The sequence below is a fragment of the Rhinatrema bivittatum genome, chromosome 1 (genome assembly GCF_901001135.1).
Source record: "Rhinatrema bivittatum chromosome 1, aRhiBiv1.1, whole genome shotgun sequence".
Lineage (NCBI taxonomy): Eukaryota > Metazoa > Chordata > Amphibia > Gymnophiona > Rhinatrematidae > Rhinatrema > Rhinatrema bivittatum.
Genome location: NC_042615.1, coordinates 196,633,999 through 196,652,897, shown reverse-complemented (window position 1 = coordinate 196,652,897; position 18,899 = coordinate 196,633,999). Strand labels below are relative to the sequence as shown.

The 18,899-nt window shown below is 43.3% G+C and overlaps 1 protein-coding gene across 6 annotated transcripts in view; it reads right to left on the bottom strand.

Annotated features, from left to right (window-relative positions):
• Nucleotides 1-18,899, bottom strand: part of PROM1 (prominin 1) — a 342,522-nt gene that overhangs the window by 102,627 nt on the left and 220,996 nt on the right. For all 6 annotated transcript variants that reach the window (XM_029590622.1, XM_029590614.1, XM_029590641.1 and 3 more), the window contains one exon: nucleotides 11,142-11,294. In XM_029590622.1, the coding sequence (XP_029446482.1) occupies nucleotides 11,142-11,294 (153 nt within the window). The remainder of the gene's footprint in view (nucleotides 1-11,141; nucleotides 11,295-18,899) is intronic.

The window sequence follows — 18,899 nt, the reverse complement described above, 5'->3', positions numbered from 1 at the left end:
CGGTTCGGAGGATCCTTGGAGAGAGAAGAGATATGGTTGGAAACTCTCCTCCTATTTTGCCGCTGGAGAGTGCGGGTGCATATGGATCCGCTCCCCCAGTTTTACTATCTGCGAATCCCAATTATGCTTGCCCCAAGATAGAGATTATAAAACCGGCGGTTGTAACTTTGGAATCCTTTTGGGATCTCAATGCAGGAATGGTGTCAACGTTCAATGATCATTCTCAGAGTCTAGATCAAGTATCAGGAAAATTAGACTTAGTCGCTCAAGACCACAAATGTATTCTTCAAGAGCAAGCTTTATCTATACAAACCATTGGAGAGGTTGTGAAAAATCTACATTCTTCTAAATCAGCAATAATGCATGACTGCACATATACATTGAGAAGGCTTGAAACACTTGAAAACTCTTTAAAGCATTGAACTTTAGGTTACTTAATTTTCCTAAAGTTCTTGGAGAAATAACTTTGATTACTTTTAAAAAAATTACATGACTGATGTGCTAAAAATTTCCTCTGACTCTATTCCTTCGATTAGGAAGATTGTTTTTCTTCCTCGCAGGTAAAGAGTGCCACAATCTGATATACAGTTGGAAAGGAGTAATATTTCTAATTTGTCCGAATATTTGGAAAGTTCTGATGTTGAACTGGTTGATAGATCAGTTTTACTTGTTTCTTTTTTTACTGAATAAGATTTAAGTTTTGTCATGAGAAAATATTTTAGGAATTTAGAAATAGCTTTCATAGGGGACAAGGTTCAAATATATCCTGATCTAGCTAGACCCACGCAATTGTGCAGGAAAGCTTTCCTGAATATGCGCTCAGAAATTAATAACTTAGGAGCTGGTTATACCTTACGTTTTCCATGTAAATGTATAATTAAGTATCAAAGTAATTCCTATATATTCTTTGCTCCCTGAACAACTCCGTGAATTATTGAATGCTAGAACATCAGTTCCTGCTAATAATGTTGACGGGTTTTAAAATTTTAAACCGAGATGTTCCACGTGTGATTACTGATAATATGTGTATTTCCTTTTCTCTCCTCTGACTTACCATCACCATCCCCCCATCCTATTATTGCTTTATGATAGATGAGAGATTATTTCTGGATAATTATTATATATAATGCTGGTTTGTAAAGTTGCCTTTGTTCTCTCAATTACCAGTACAAAGTTTTGCTTTGTTAAATTTTGAGAAATTCTTCAATAAAGAAAATTAGTAGGCAATAATAACATTTTTAGATCAGCAATCACTCGTAGCTTATAAAAACCAGATTGAGTAATGGCTTTAATTTGTGGTTTAAAAGAGATTTGAGAGTCAAGTAAAATGCCTAGGCTTTTAATGAAGTCAGATGGATCAAAAACACAGTTACCCAAAGCAACAGAAGGATATTTCTTCAAAGAATATGATTATTTCAAAACCAAGAATTCGGTTTTAGACATATTTAGAGACAACTTATTGTGATGTAACCAGGACTGAATCTACGAAAAACAAATTTGTAAATGATCTAAAGTTTCTTTCCAAGTTGATAGAATACAGTTAAAAAACTGTATGTCATCAGCATAGATCTTATACCCATCACACGTCGTAGCAAGCAATTTTGCAATCGGGGCTAAATAAATGTTAAACAAAACAACTGATAAGGCTGACCCTTGAAGAACACCAGTGTTCATTCAAACAAATGCACATCCCTAATACTGGACCTGATGTTCAAAAGATTAGATGCAATATTCACTATGGATGTGATTTACCCACTAATGAAAAATTCCATGTCAGTCTAGTACCTAGGTTTTCAGAAAACACTATCAACAAGTCACCAGGTCAGTCAATTAAGTAGGCATTTTGGGAGTAATTTTTTAACAGTGTGCATAAATTAGAAGGCAAATAAACAGTAGGGATCTGAATCATTTTTTGACGATATTTTTTAAATTGTCAAAAATCGTTAGAATGCGCGATACAATAGAAATTCCCCCGATTTATCGTGAAAAATCGTAAATCGGGGGAGGGCAGGAAAACTGGCACACCAAAACAACCCCTAAACCCACCCCGGCCCTTTAAAACTAAACCCTTACCTTCCCCCACCCTCCCGAACCCCCCAAAACCTTTTACGAGTACTGGTGGTCTAGTGGAAGCCCCGGAACCGATCTCCTGCTCCTTGGCCATCGGCGCCATTTTGATGCCACTAATGAAAATGGCGCCTATGGCCCGATAAAAAAAAAACCCACTGACCCTTTAAAAATCGACCCCTTAGCTTCCCACACCCTCCCGACCCCCCAAAAAACATTTTAAAATTACCTGGTGGTCCAATGGGGGCACGGGGAGCTTGAGCGCAGCCGATAAACAAAAACCCAATCGGGCCAGACGATAAAAATGTTAAGATTTGAATTGGAACCGGAACTGATCAGATTCCGGTTCCGATTCACATCTCTAATAAACAGTATAAGTTATATCAATTTTCAACAGTAAAGCATGAAAGTTAACTTGCCAAAATTAGTGGCACACAATTACACTTGCTAATTTGTGTGCAGAAAGTTTTTGAGCCATTTTAGTATATACTTCTGAAAATGCAGAAATTCTACTTTGCAAAATGCCTCATACAAAGAGAAAAGCCAGGGTGAGAGACGTTACCTCGACTCCAGTTTCCAAATCATGACAGCTGCGGATAGAGGCTATGTTCTCGAGGACCCCGCAAGTACAACCGGGGGGAGGGGTCGCTAGGGAGGTCGGTGAGGAGCAGTTGTCGAGCCCTTTGACTCACGAAACATCCCTTAGCACCGGCGCGCCAACAACTCCTGAACCACTGTCCGGAATGCTTGAGACAGAATTGCCACCTGAAACGATGAAGAAATTACCTGCTTCGATAAATTTTGGTGACCAGAGAAGAGCTGAGGAAACATCTAGGTCTACGGTGAACTTGGAAGTCCAGGGTTCCAGGAACCAAAATGAAGAGATGATTGTGGAGACGATTGTGGAGAGGGCCCGGAGGAAGTAGGAACAGAGGACTATAAAATAAGAGTTATATGTAACCCCCCCTCAGAAAATAACGCTAGAAGAAATATGGAACATATTGGTTGTAATCGATAAATCTATTAATACTCTAACAATGATGGTACAAGAGGGTACTAATAAAACTCAGAAACTGGAATGTAAAATTGAAAAGATAGAAACATCTGTTGCGGTCCCGGTCGCTAGTCTAGCGACCGGGTCCTTACCGGCTGCCTCCCGTTGTGGGTCGCAGCGAGGTGTGGCGCGTCCCGGGCCTGCCGGGCCTCTTTGCGGTGGCGTCTCCGCGAGGGGGACGCCGCCTAGTCTCGAGCAGCACTCCGCCCGTTCCGGCGCTGTTAGTTTAAAACCTACTGTTTTGATCCTACCGGTTTTTGAACTTGCTGGTTTTTGATCCTGCTGGTTTTTGATCCTGCTGGTTTTTGATTCTGCTGATTCTAATCCTGCTGATCCTGATCCTGCTGTTCCTGAATCCACTCCGCTACCAGATTCTCCTCGGTTAATTCCTTGATTTTTGACTTTGGCTTCTGATTCTCCATGTCAGCTGCCTGCCTTTACTTCTAGCTTGCCTTCTCGTCTCGTCTCGTTCCTTCACCTAAGTACCAGCGGTCCGGGTCCTTACGAGCTCCTCTCGGGGGGACTTCAGGCTTCCAGGGTGAAGACTCCATCTACTCTTCAACCTCGCTACCGTAACCTAAGTCCCAGCGGTCCGGGTCCTCATGAGCTCCTCTCGGAGGGACTTTGGACTTCCAGGGTGAAGACTCCACTTTCATCTCCATCTTGGTTCCGCCTCCTGGCATGTGCCATTTCCAAAGAATTTGCTCTTCTCATCGGCGCATTCCGCCAGGCCGGCCCAAGGGTCCATCATCCTGTCCGCAACAGTTTGCTAGGCCATGGACTCGGCGGACATCTCCGGACTGCAAGCCATTCCCGGGATGGCCCAACGACTGCAGCAGCAGCAACATTGTCTTGATGTCCTGGCTGCCACCGTAGAGCGATTGGCGAATTGGATGGATGCCACTCTGCCAGAGCCACCGCCGGTACCTCCTTCGGTTCCCACAGTAAGCATAACTGCGCCCACTCAGCTTCAAGCCCCTTTCAGCTACACAGGTGATGCCAAGGGTTGCCGAGGATTCTTGAACCAGTGTTACATAAGGTTCTCGCTACTTCCGGGATAGTTCCCGTCAGATTCAGTGAAGGTTGCCTACATCGTGTCGCTACTGGAGGGGAAGGCGTTGAATTGGGCTTCACCGATGTGGGAGCACCAGGATCCTTTGTTGAACAATTTGCAGCAATTTGTATTTAACTTCAAGCAAGCCTTTGATGAACCCGCACATTAATAACCTTTCCTTTCTCTTCCTTCTCAGCCAAGTTCTTATCACCCTGTTATATGTAACTGCCTTTTCAACACCATTGTTATAGTTATGTTTACTATGCACCCCTGTTTTATGTGAACCAGCACGATGTGACTGCTGTCTCGAATGCCGGTATATAAAAATCTGAAATAAATAAATAAATAAATAAATAAATAAATAAATAAATAAATCTGCCTACAGCTACATCACAGTTGTTACAGCTAAGACAGGGATCTCGGTCTTTGGCAGACTATGCTATTGAGTTTTGTACTCTTGCAATGGAGGTAGGCTGGCGCGATGACTGCTTGCGGGCAGTCTTTTTGGAAGGCTTGTCTGGTCACATCAAGGATGAGTTGGCCAGAGACATTCCTGATAATCTTAACGACGTAATCGATCTAGCCGGTCAGATAGACCGACGCCTCCAGCAAAGGGCCAAGGAGGGCCGTTCTTGTCGTTGGTCTATATCTTTAGCACCAGTCTTCTCTAGACCCATGACAATGCCTTCAAGTCACGGGACGGTACAATCAGAGCCACCAGATGAAGAACCTATGCAGTTAGGCCGCACGCCGTTGACTGCCAAGGAGAGATGAAGACGCCGCACACTGGGATTATGTCTATACTGTGGCAACAAAGGCCACTTTCTAGCCTAGTGCAAGGAGCGCCCGGAAAATGCCAAAGCCTAGGTAGTACAGGGGAGCTACTCCTAGGTTGTGTTAATTCTGCTCCTCAATGTACTGTACCAGTGACTCTAGAATACCCAGGAGGGCCTTTTCACACTCTCACCTTCATAGATTCTGGAGCAGGTGGAAACTTAATTTTATCGGATTTGGTGCAACAGCTGCGTTTGCCTACTGTTCCTCGAAGCCCCCCGCTACGCATCACTTCTATCCGAGGAACAGTTCTTCCTGGGAGTATTTCTGACTCTACGGTTCCTCTGACTCTTCGGACCAGAGTGCTACATTCGGAAGAGATTTCTTTCTTGATCTTGGAGAAAGCTGTGCATCCGGTGGTTCTGGGGTTGCCGTGGTTACAGCAACACTCTCCCATAATTCATTGGGACTACTTACAAATAGCTCAGTGGAGCCCCTTTTGTTTTTCCAACTGTCTCAAGGTGCCGAGGCCTTCTGTCATGCACATGCTAAGTACTTTATTGCACATGCTAAGTACTTCAGTATTACCTTACATGGACTTTGCAGAGGTTTTTTCAAAGAAGAAAGCGCCATAGACTTATTGCCCGGTACTACGCCGCCGCGTGGTAGAGTGTATCCTTTGTCTCTGCCGGAGTCATGCACAATGTCCGAGTACATCACTGAGAACCTCGCCAAGGGATTTATTCGCCCTTCTCGATCACCAGCTGGAGCGGGGATTTTCTTTATGGGGAAAAAGGATGGTACACTCAGACCCTGTATTGATTACAGAGGTTTGAACCCATTACTAAGCAAGATCGGCACCCCCTTCCTTTAATTCCAGAACCTTTGCACAGATTGCAGCGGGCAAAGATTTTTACCAAGCTCGATCTACGGGGAGCTTACAATTTGGTTCACATCCGTCCTGGAGATGAATGGAAGACTGCCTTTAATACAAGAGATGGGCATTATGAATACCTAGTAATGCCATTTGGATTGTGTAATGCTCCGGCAGTTTTCCAAAATCTCATGAATGAGGTGTTGAGAGAGATGCTACACTCTTATGTCATAGTGTATCTAGATGATGTCTTAATTTATTCCCAAGATCTGGAGTCCCACCACCAACATGTTAGACAGGTGTTACAAGTCTTGAAAGACAATCACTTGTATGCCAAACTTGAGAAATGTATGTTCAAATGTGAGTCGCATCTCCTTCTTGGAGTACATCTTGTCATCCACCGGCTTTCAAATGGATCCAGAGAAAGTATCAGCAATCACAAACTGGCCTCGTCCTGTAGGGGTGAAAGCCTTACAGCGTTTCCTCTGATTTGCGAATTTCTACAGACATTTTATTCCTAATTACTCATTAAGAGTTGCACCCCTCACTGCACTGACTCGTAAAGGGGCGGATGCCAAGGAATGGCCTGAAACAGCTTGTCGAGCTTTTGAGGATTTAAAACAAGCTTTCTTGATGGACACTTGTTTGTATCATCCGGACCCGCAATGCCCTTTTATTGTGGAAGTAGACGCGTCCAGCATCGCAGTAGGAGCGATACTCAGTCAGCATTCAGACACAATCAAGTTGCTCCCATGCTCCTATTTCTCCAAAACGTTCTCTCTGTCCGAGTGCAACTACAGTATAGGGGACATAGAGCGGTAGGGATGTGAATCATTTTTTGATGATTTAAAACAATCGTCAGATATATTTTAAATCGTCAAAAATCGTTAGAACCGCGATACAATAGCAATTCCCCCGATTTATCCCGATTTGTCCTCACTATGTCGTATGACATAGTGAGGGCAAAGGTAGCGCCGGCGCCATTTTGAATATTGGCAATACGGCCCGAGTGCAGGAGGTCGCTCCTGGACCCCCGCTGGACTTTTGGCAAGTCTTTTGGGGGTCAGGAGGCCCCCCCAAGCTGGCCAAAAGTCCCTGGGGGTCCAGCGGGGGTCCGGGAGTGATCTCCTGCACTCATGATGTCGGGTGACAGGAACCAAAATGGCGCCGGCGCTACCTTTGCCCTGTCATATGGTAAGGGCAAAGGGCCACCGGCACCATTTCTATTAACGCAGCCGTGGCCCGAGAGCGGGAGATCGCGCCAGGACCCCCCCACTGGACCATAGGTAATTTAAAACATTTTGTGGGGGTTCGGAAGGGTGGGGGATTTGTTTTAAAGGGTCGGGGTGGGTTTTAGGGTTGTTTTGGTGTGCCGGTTTTCCCGCCCTCCCCCGATTTAAGATTTTTTAACAAAAAAAACCATGACGATCAGATTTCCCTCCCCCCCAGCCAAAATTGATCATTAAGACGATCGATCACACGATTCACATCCCTAGTATGCGGGGTTAACTACACAGCATTTAAGTATTTGGATTTTGTTCCTATTTTTCTTTGTATAACTGCTTCAAATACATCTTGGTCTGTGTATGGGATGGCTTCTGGAATAGAATAGAGGCTAAGAGAGATTTAGGAACAGAGGCCCTCGTGGAGCGAGTACCGGTTTCTATATGTAAATCTGTAATAGTAATCCATAAGATATAGGTAGGCAATAACTTCTGAGGAAGAAGAGAGTCTGAGAAAGGTATTAGGAACATAGACCCTCATAGAGCGAGTACCGGTTCCTATTCTGCAATCTGCAATGGTAACTTACAATCTCCATACCTGCGATAACGTCTTAGCCTGAAGGGAGTCTTAGAGATTAGGAACATGGGCCCTCATGGAGTGAGCACCGGTTCCTGTCTGTAATAGGACTCACTGTGTTCACATTTGCAATCACCTCCAGGCAATAGGAGTCTTCTGAGTCTTCGGGAACGTAGGCCCTCGAGGAGCGAGTACTGGATCCCGTCCAACAATCTGAAATCAAGAAGAGAGAGAGCGGGGCTCCCGAGGAGTGGGTACCCCTGGGTGAGTTTGTAGAGGCAGAGCAGTGGAGAAAGAATTCCCCGAGAGTTGCAAGGAAGGGGTTCCTACCCTTGCCCTTGCTAACTCAATTCGTAGTAGCAATCAAAGACCTTTTATGTTGGAAGCGGATGATGTCACTATGGGGGGACGCCCCCGAGGTTCGCGTCCTTGCTGGTACAAAGTCTGGAGCATGCGCGCGAGTGCACCCTTATGTCATCAGGAACATGGAGGATCCGTAGCATAAGGCCAGCCCGGGGATGCCAGGAAGAAAATGGCAAGAAAAAGCCGTGGCAGCATCTGTCCGTCAGACCCAAAGGGAGTCACCATAAGGCAAAGAGAGTGGAGCAAGGGCGAGAACAGGCACGAACACAACAGTACACCAAGGTGGCTCCTCACAATAAAGCTGGTTCTGTAGTAGTCCGTGGAGTCAAGGTACTCACAGAGTGATAGTTCCAGGAGAGGTCCTGGGGAACGGGAACAACCGCAGTCCAAGGCAGAAGGCCCTCCGAGGAGTGGCTACCCAGAGCGTCTCATGCCGAAGTGCAGGAACTGGAACAGGAAGTCCGTACGAGAGAAGCGGATTCAGCAATGAGGGAACTTCTTGCTAACTCGTTGATAGGCAGGGCCAGGCAGCTTAAGTACAGCAGAGTGTAGACGTCATCCGAAGGGGACGCTCTCGAGGTTCCCACCATGGTGTGCTTAATACTGGCCCATGCGCGCGCTCGCCTAAGTGATCCCATGAAGAAGATGGTGGTCAGCAGCACCCACGCTGTCCTGGGAATGCCAGGGAGGTCAGCAGTAGCTGGCGGAGGCTACCACTTTCTCCAATGATGTCAGGGCTGCATAAAAAGAGGTGAGCATTAGTGGTCGCAGCCGTCTGAGACCGACGGGCATAACAAGCTCATGGGCAGAAGAGTCAAATCTCATAAAGTATAAGTTTTACAAGTGCTTTGGAATCACAGAATTTAAAAACATAGGGGCTACGCATGTAAAATTAGCAAATACTCCCGTAAGTAGTTTGTACTTGCGTATTTGCTATTTTATAAACACCAAACATATGCATGTATTTTTGCTTTAGTGCACATATTTAACTGCACAAAAAAGGGGTGGGGCTAAGATGTATGTATATAAGTTTCTGTTTTATAAGGGACTTACAAAATACATGTGGTGTCTTATTCGTGCAATTTTATGCCTGCTAATTATCTTGAGAAATGATATCAATCTGATCTGTTATCAAGTATTGGTGGGGGTGGGAGGTCTGGGTGAACTAGGGGGAGCTCAGGCTGAAGAGCTAGGCTAGTCTTGACCTGGAGAAGGACTGGGTGAACTGGCAGACAGGTGATTTTAATTTTAAAATGTACCAACTTACACGCATAAATCAAGGTTTTACACTAGCAAGTTGTATTTTCTTCCATATGTAAAGCATATGTGCAAATATTTATCAAATTGGTAGGAAAAGTATGTGCTTTCAAGGCATTGCAGATATTCGCATGTAACCATACATACGTGCAAATGTTGGGGATAGATATAGACATATTTAATAATCTGCGCAAATCTGATACACGCAGGCAATAAAATACTGTAGTAGATCTCCGTACGGCCATATGCAAATGAATATGGAGCTGTGTGGAGTTGTTTGAAAGTTATCCTTCCTGAGGATCTCTGGAGACAGAAGATAGTAATAAAGTACTAGGCAATCTGCTTGGCTAAGTTTAACTGGCTAACGCTGAATATCAGTGCTAGTTGGATAAAGTTCATGCCCTCAGAGCTCCCTGCCCTGCCTTTTTTATCCAGTTAAATTTTAGCCGGGTAATGGGGTGGGAAATTAAATTCTTGGGATTTATTTAGCTAACTCAAAAGTTACTCAGACAAATCCTTTTAAACATTGACCTCTATGTTTCTATTTCCCAGTATGTATGTGCAGCAGGTTGTGCCTAAACTGGCATGAAATGTGTACACTAGTTTAAAGCTATGAAAATCCAAATTTTGTTGTGACTTGATTTCAACTATTTTCTTTGTTTAATGTTTGAATACATTTTATTTATTCTATGATTGCTTGATAGATTCTAGCTAATGTAACACATTCATTGCAGATTGTTCAGAATTCTGCAGCCACGATTTTGACTGGCACAAGATTAAGGGACCATCTTACATCTGTTTGGTTCTCTTTACATTGGCTTCCAGTAACATGGTGCATTCAATATAAAGTTTTAATGATTATTTTGAAATGATTAAATAAGGATTCTTCAGCCTGGCTAAGTACAACTCTTTGATTAAACAGACCTACAAGGCAACTGTGATAGGCACAAAAGAACTTGCTAGAGGTCCCCTTAAGAGCCTTTTCAGTGACTGACCCACATCTGTGGAATTCTCTCTCGGAGCAGCTGCACACCATCACATATCTGAGATCGTTTAAGAAGGCATTAAAACATTTTTATTTTCTTAAGCCTTCCAACTGAACTCCCGGATGGATGTCCTTGGATCATAACATTGATCGAAGCTTGATTTGATATACATGGAGGCAGTGCCTATGTTCCACATGTTTATTTGTTATTTATTATTGTGAATGTTTTTCTCGTAATTTGCCTTGAACTCTGCTTTGCATGAGTGTGGAATATACATTTTTTAAATAAATAAATAAAATGACATAAATACATATATTGTAGAAACTGCTTCAGCATGTTTCATTTTGTGCTTACTTTAATGTATTCTATTTAAATGCCTTTAAGGGATCTTGAACTGATAAAAGCTAACATACAAAGTATGATACATTCCTACCTCTTCCCATACCAAACACTGACAGTTTAATATAACTTTTTTTGAAGCCTACAGGGTCTAAGCATACAGTACTTCATCTTTTTTACTTAAAAAAAATAAATTCTTGCATTGCATTGCACTGATCTTGGCATTTTACCCACAATTTATTCAGAAAACGTGTTTACTATGGATATCTATTAGTTATAACATCGGCAAACATGCCATGTCATGTTCTGCTGGAATGTAAAGTGACTTCCTAGTAAAGATAAATTATCCTCACAACCTGAAAGATTCAAGAGAACACATATGCAGGAGAAGAAAAACCCAAAGCACTACTGATGAATTAAATCCTGCTAATGTACAAATACATACACTTCACAGTTCATTATTCTTTTGCTCTCAATTCAATGTCTAAATGAAACATTTTTTGAATATTTTCAGCTGACAACTGCTCAAGAGTTCCACCATACAAAATAGTCAAGCAGAACATAAACACTCACGCCATGAGGAAATTGCCTGCAGTGTTGGAGATGCAGCCTCTGGTTGTTGGAGAAGATTTTTTGTCATATCCGCAGGCTCCGCACATTAAACCCAGATAGTAAAAGACCAAAATCAACATCACGGTGCAGCAGAGGACCAAAAAACCAAGCCACCTAGCATCAATACAGACAACAGCAGAATCAGCATGGACATCCTGACTTGTAGCACAAATACACACAATTAGGAACATTATGAGGGTAATTTTTATTAGTGTGTGTAAGTAAGCACATACGTGCTTAAGTCAGTATATCTAAAGTTAAAGTGATATTTTATAAACCACGTGGTGGGAACCACACAGTTTATAAAGTACCGCATATTTCTGCCCCTTAAGTAAGCATGTATGTTTCAGTATGTGCATATAATTGTAATGCAGGAAAATGCATTTATTTTCTGCAAATAATTAAGGGGTAGATTTTCAAAGGGGTACGCGCGTAAGATACGTGCGTACCCCCCGAAAACCTACCCCAAACCTTCCCTGCGCGTGCTGAGCCTATTTTGCATAGGCTTGGCGGCGCGCACAAGCCCCAGGACGCGCGTAAGTCCCGGGGCTTTGCAAAGGGGCGTGTCGGGGGCGTGTCGGGTGGGCGACACGAATTTCGGGGCGGGGCGGGAGGTGTGTCAGGGGCGTGACGCCGGCCCGGGGGCATGGTCGAGGCCTCCGGGCACGCCGGCCCGGGGGCATGGTCGAAGCCTCCGGACCAGCCCCCGGGTCGGGTGATGGCGCGCCAGCAGCCCGCTGGCGCACGCAGATTTACGCCTGCTTTCGGCAGGCATAAATCTACCAACAAAAGTACGGGGTGGGTTTAGATAGGGCCGGGGGGGTCGGTTAGGTAGGGGAAGGGAGGGGAAGGTGAGGGGAGGTGGAAGGAAAGTTCCCTCCAAGGCCGCTCCGATTTCGGAGCGGCCTTGGAGGGAACAGGCAGCGCGCGCCGGGCTCGGCGCGCGCAGGTTGCACAAATGTGCACCCCCTTGCGCGCGCCGACCCCGGATTTTATAAGATACGCGCGGCTACGCACGTATCTTATAAAATCCGGCGTACTTTTGTTTGCGCCTGGTGCACGAACAAAAGTACGTGCGTGCGTATATTTATAAAATCTACTCCTAAGTGCATATATTATACGCATGTAATAATTGTAATGTGACTGTAATAACCCTGAGTTATTTGTGGAGGCATGTATTTTACAAAGAATGCACATGCTCCACTTATGAAATATTTGTGTGTATACATGCAATCACCAGTTGGCTGACACCCCACCAGTTCATCCAGACCTCTACCAGTTAGTCAAGACTCTCTAGCGCTTCACCTGGACCTCCCACAATAACTGCAGATAAAATGCAAGTGCAATTTCAATTCTGTGACATAATTAACAGGTGTAAAAGCATACAGACAAGTTTGATAAATACTTACAAAATACTAACTCGAGTGCCAACTTCCAAACCCTGCTCTAGAATGCCTCGAAACTGCCCTTTTTTTTTTATCCTTTCATGTTTATGTGTCACAATGCTAGTGCACACATACTTCAGGCTCTTGCAAATACTACTTACACACGCACATGCTATTCACACGTGCAACTTCCAAGTTATACATGTAAACATTTTGAAAATTTCCACCTCTGAGGTAATTTCCAGGTAGCCTGCTTAGGCTACTTCTTACCCACAGATTTTAGCCTGAATTTTTAAAGCTGAATTAAGGGCATAAATTGGTTTGAAAGATTCACGGCTTTCGGCTTTGTGCAGAGGACAGGGTGGCATACCTACTTGAGAGCATGTGTAACATTCTGCATATGGATTTAAATACATGTTTTAGAAAAATAAAAAATATGGAGGTAATTTTACGTGGGTAAATGTAGCATATATCATAAAAATGTTCAAAAGCCTATTTATGCGCATAAAACCTTTTGACAATTCAGCACTATTGAGTGAATTTTCCAAGGAGTTAATTTTCAATTACAAATTGCAATTTTCAAAAGTCCATTTATGCTCGTAATACCAGGTTTTACAGATGTAAATATTTCTGAAAATACCTCCTATAACAGTAACTTTTAAAACAGTGCAAAGGTGCACATATGCACAAATTTATCGGCCCGTGCCCAGGGACACAACCATTTTATAACATATGCGTGTATTTTATGCGCATGTTATAAAATAGCCTGACCGCGCGTACATGTGTGCACAATTTTAACAAAATTAACAAAAAAAAACACAAAAATAAGCAAAAATTATATATACATCTCAAACAAGTGACCGATGATTATAAACCTTTAAGCTTTATTCCGGGTGAGTTATAGTCACGTGTGATTAATAACCTGAGGTGAAAGATGATCACTTTGAGATATTATACAAATATTTGCATAGTCTATTTTTGAATTGTTAGCTGTATAGTATGAGCAAGATTATACACTTCTAAGTGGATGCATGCCTATGCATGCAAATGCTGCTTCTACCTCATAAATGGGGGGATTTTAAAAGACATGCTCGCCAATGCCATTACTAGTTTTTCCAGTTCTGTCCCAGTTCACCCAGGTATGGGATAGGATAGCTTATTAGCCTCCCTTTTCCCCTGTTAGCCCCAACCTTTAAAGCCCCACTGATCTGCCTAGAAGTTTTGGTTTTACAACTTATATGTCATCCATAGCAGAAGTAAAGTTACATAGCAAGGGACCCTGGCGCACATCAGTGCACGAAAGTATTTAGGTGCAAATTTCAAGTTTGAATCCAAGAACGCCCATGCCCCACCCAGACCATGCCCACATTCCACCCCTTTTTTTGAACTTTTCATCTATGCCTGCAGTGGCAAGTACACATGTATCTGGCCGGCTTTTAAAATCTGCTTGGCGCACTCCAGTCCAACATATTTGCACATCCCCTAATTATGGTGAGTGTAGGGTTTTTAAAATTCATGTTTATATTGCATAAATCCAAATCCTGCCCTAACTCTGCTCCTTGTATGCCTATTTAGTATGTGTGCAAAAGTATGCATAAAATTGTATTCCTTGTGTACTGTATGTGCATACCTTCTGGGGCTATTTTCAAAGAGCCACTTACTTTCATATCAGGTTTTATGCATGTGAGTGCCTTAGAAAATTAACCTAAATATGCATCACAAGAAATATGTTTTATGACAAATAGAGTAAAAGTCCATTTCCAGGAGTTCAGTAAGCAGGCTGTTTCCTAATAATCATATAAACATTGCTAGGTAGCAGTAACATCAATAAAAATCATAAACCATTTTAAAAAATGGCAAATCTTACAGTTAAATAAAAAAGCATTCTGAATGATTTTACTTGATGGTGGTACAACACAAACTGTAATTAATTGGGTTCTGGTGTAGTTAAAATAATCTCGTGTTAATGAGATTATTTTAACTATAGTGACATTAAATTACTAAGCAACTATCTTTCAAAAAAAGGTAGGAGTTGAACAAAAGTAAAAAGACAATTGGTGAAGACATTTCTATTGAAATTCAAAGACTTTTTAAAACTGAAAGTGTTCACTCAGTTTTAGGATAGTTGTGAACAATGTTTTAAGGTAATAACGCATGAGGACAAAGTTTCTGCTGTTTCTAATGTATTACTCCAATCTCCACTGGACACCTCTGAATGACCTCTATTGTTTGAATTCCTGCCCCACAACTTCCTTCAAATATGCAAGCTTTAGTTAGATTTGAAGAAGGCACTTGTGTGGTCTCAAAAGCTCAAGTACTATAATATTTTTGAAGACATATTAGCCTAAGACTCTAGCTATGGAAAAACCTAAATCAGACTAACCAGTCTGACTTTTTTCAACATATACATCAAACTTTTTGGGCATATACATAGCCTGCCAAACTGGAATCAGACTGCTTGATTCCAAAACTAGCACTTGGAATAGAATGCTTTAATATGCTTGCATAAGAACTTCTGAAGGATACATCCAGATAAATATATTTCACACTTATAACCTTAGCAATGAAGCTACTATAAATCAGTTTATTGCTCCAATAGGTTTATCATGTGTTGGAACATTACAATGTGGACCAAGCTGCATCTGAATCTGAATGATGAGTTTTTGATCCATCAAAAAGGGATTTTCAATCCTGCACAGTATGCAAACCGCTGCAGACAAGGTAAAGGAATATAAAAATATATTGAAAACCCTTGTGTGCTCTTCTGTGAATCACAAATGTTCTATAAGAACTAGCATCTAGCACTCGCAGTATTAAGATGGGAAAAAGGTGTACTGTTTAGCCTGTCCAGAGAATAGTAATATATAGCCAGCAGAAAAGAAAGCCAAAGGAATGCTGAGAAACCATTTAAGGTAGAAAAGGTGCAATTTGGCTGGTTCTGTCTGTGTGTGAGGGGTGGGGATGGTCAGGAGTTGGAGCTAGGAACCAGGAAGAGAGGAATGCATTGTTATGGTTTCAAGGTGTTTGAGTGGATTTTTGGGTACTGTGGGAGATGACCACGCCCACGGGGAGGAGCCCCGTGGGGAGCCACAGTACTGGGCTAGACTCAGGATGCACAAACACAGAGTTTTGTCTTTTATTGTACAGCTGATGTATACCACCAGAGGTGGCAGTAGTGAGTAGATCCAGAGGTAGCAGTCCAGGGACCCTCGGCAGAGGGAACCCATCTCACCAAGATGGTATAAGGATATCCAGGTGTAGGTTTCCCAGCACAGCAGAGCTGTAGATGAGACAGAGAATTAGATTACTCACTAGATGGTAGCTGTAAGGTTGATGATTCCACCAGGCAGAAGTTGATGGTAACAGGCACCAAGGCAGGGAGATCAGGCCCTCGAGGAGCGAGTACCTGATCCCAGTAAGGCACCTGAAAGGAAAACAGAGGGCCCTCGAGGAGCGGGTACTCAGGTTAGCGTATACCCCGAAGGGCAGAGAGAGCTTCCAGCGGCAGCACAGAAGCGACAGAGTAGCTTAGACAGGACGAGTCCAATCCTTGCTAAATCAATGAGCTAGCAAACAAGCGTAGGCTAAATACCCGGATGGCGTGACATCACTTGAGGGGGACACCTCCGAGGTTCGCGCCATAGCTGGAATAAAGACGTGGGTAGTGCACGTGCGCGCACCCTAGGAAGCCCTTGGGAGGAACATGGCGGGAGGCAACACCATAGCCGTTCTGGGGACGCCGGAGAGAGAGGCTTGCAGATGCGGCGGTGGCCATCTTCCCAAGACTAGTGGGGAGAGCAGAGAAAAAGGTGAGGCACAAGGGTCGAAGCCATCTGAGACCAACGGACGCAAGATGAATCTGGCAGCCCTGCAATCAGTTCTTCTTCTGAAGAGCTAATCATCGAGATGGAGAGACAGAAGTCTGAGCTCTGAGGAAATAGAGAAACAAACAGCTGTTCTTGCTTCAAAGTCGAGCTACATGTAATCCAAACAAGGGTAGAGGAGCGAGAAGCCGAGAAACAGAGACTGAGAGACTTCCTTTCCAGAGATATTCAGGCCCAGGAGTACATAGCTGGATTACCCTCCTAAGAGACTAAGTTAAGTAATCTAAACTTTGCATAGAGACTATCTTAGCAAAGGAGGGAGAAGGTTTATTTCCTTGCCTTTTTTTCACAAATTCAGTACCTCATCTTAACTGCTTCAGTCTCTCAGCTGAGGTCAAGCATAAATCCTTGCTGGCAAGTACAAATACACGAGATAGGGCTGGGACAGAGAAGCTAATGGACTGTGCTCTTTCTGTAAGTGTTACACACTGACTCCGACAAAGGATCGGTGAGTTAAAGAAAAATACAATGTGAGAAGCAAGAACTACTCTACTGGGCTATCTTCTATGCAACGGGAAGGACTAGATGATGACTATCAAGCAAAATAGCACTTTATAACACTTTGCCGAAGCCAGCTACCAGTCCTTGTGTAAGGGGACATGGAGTGATTCTCAGGTAGACCTAGAACAAGGTCAACTGGAATGCCATAACATAGAGCAAGATAATGAAATACATGGCAGACAAGCACTATCTCTGCTGCTCTGGCTGGGCCATACATTAAAGCTCTCCCATTTTATCCAAACAGTGAAATCTACTTTTTAGAACTCAAAAAGTGTATTCAGTGACACACTGGGCAGAACATAAGGCCTTGTTGTAATTCATCTCTGCTGGCGTGTTGGGATTAGCTACTTCTCCTTTGTATGTTTGGCTGTCCAAACCTTCTTTGAAGATTACAAAGTTTCCAAAAGCCCGGGGTCGGTAGTTCTCCTTTTCAATTACAAGGTTTTCTTGTTTCCCCATTGAGTCTCATGATTTAAAGCTCATATACTCTCTTCTAACCATGGTGGGATTTCCCCTCATACCCGCGGTACGTCATCCGACTCCTATCGCTAGAATTAACTAGCACCTATCGGAATTATTCGCCATAAAAATTGTCCCTCACTAACAAGCGGCTCTGACGTGTTTTTCCCATGCAGTCACGGCTTCTACTAAATTTTGTGAATTAAGGCTCCCTTATGACATTTAACCATTCATTTTAGGTTGTTTTTCTCTTGAAACTTCTGATGCAAGATTATTTACGTGCTTGGTCCCCCCTGACGCAGCCCGATGTGAAACACGGCCATGTCGAGGCCCCTGTTTCAAAATTGTGAACTGTAATCTGTTAACCAATGTACACCACTGGTGTGACTGCATTTTCAATAAAAGTGTGTCCTTTTGAGATATATTGATCAGGTCTTTATATTTGCCATGCATTAGTTCTTGTTGCATTTGCTATTGTATGTGTGTGCTATTTACTCTGCCCTTTTTCGTGTATGTTGGGATTAGCGACAGGTGAGAGAAGCCAGGTCCTGCAGCCATATCCTGTATCTCCTGTGGAAAAGAGAAAACGGCTGCATCACTCACACCACTGTTATGTCACTGCCAATCCACAGCATGCTGTAACTCACTAGATGCTATAAAAGGCTGTTTTAGAACCATAAATCCATGCTGCCTTTTACTGTTATATTATATGTACACCATAGCACGTTGTTAGGCTGTGTCAGATCTTTATGAATGGAAAACTGTATCTGTGTACGTCACTCACAACCAATCAATCTCTACCCAGTTCTAGCACTCCTATAATACTGAAGCTTTACATCACAGCTCCCACACATGTCACTGCAGAAAGACATCAAGCCTGTTATGTGACTGATAATGTCCCAGTCTATCCTCCAGAGATACACATTTGTCAGACATGACACAGTGAATAGAATTGGCCCATAAAGCACATCCCACAGCTTCAATTGAACCTATGTTCCCCTGTGATGGTCAAGACAAACTGTGGCTGACATCCTGGCTGTCAGAGCACAAGTGCTGCAGACTGGATACTGACATGACCATCATTAGCTAAGGACTGACAGAGGACTAACAGGGCACACCTGACCTGGAAGTCCCTGCACTCTGGACCCAAAAAGGTTTTGGCTGACAAGTGACATTGCAACAGGTCTAAGAGAGAAGATTTAAAGAGCTACTTGTTTAAAGTTATCAAGTGGAAACTCTATAGTGCTTGGTAACATAATGTCCTTAGTGGAAACTGCATTGTAGACGTATGCAACATTAGCAGGTAACAGCATGGAGAGAGAAGCCTAGGCCCTGCCACTATGGCTTGTTGACCTAAATGTGCAAGTTACTTATCATCTAACTGATGCAGTCACATCCCTGACAGCCCCCTATGCCACTACTGTTTGTGTAAACACATAGATGGAGAGTGATGATAGAAAGAAGCACTGCACTTACCTATTAGCCAACTG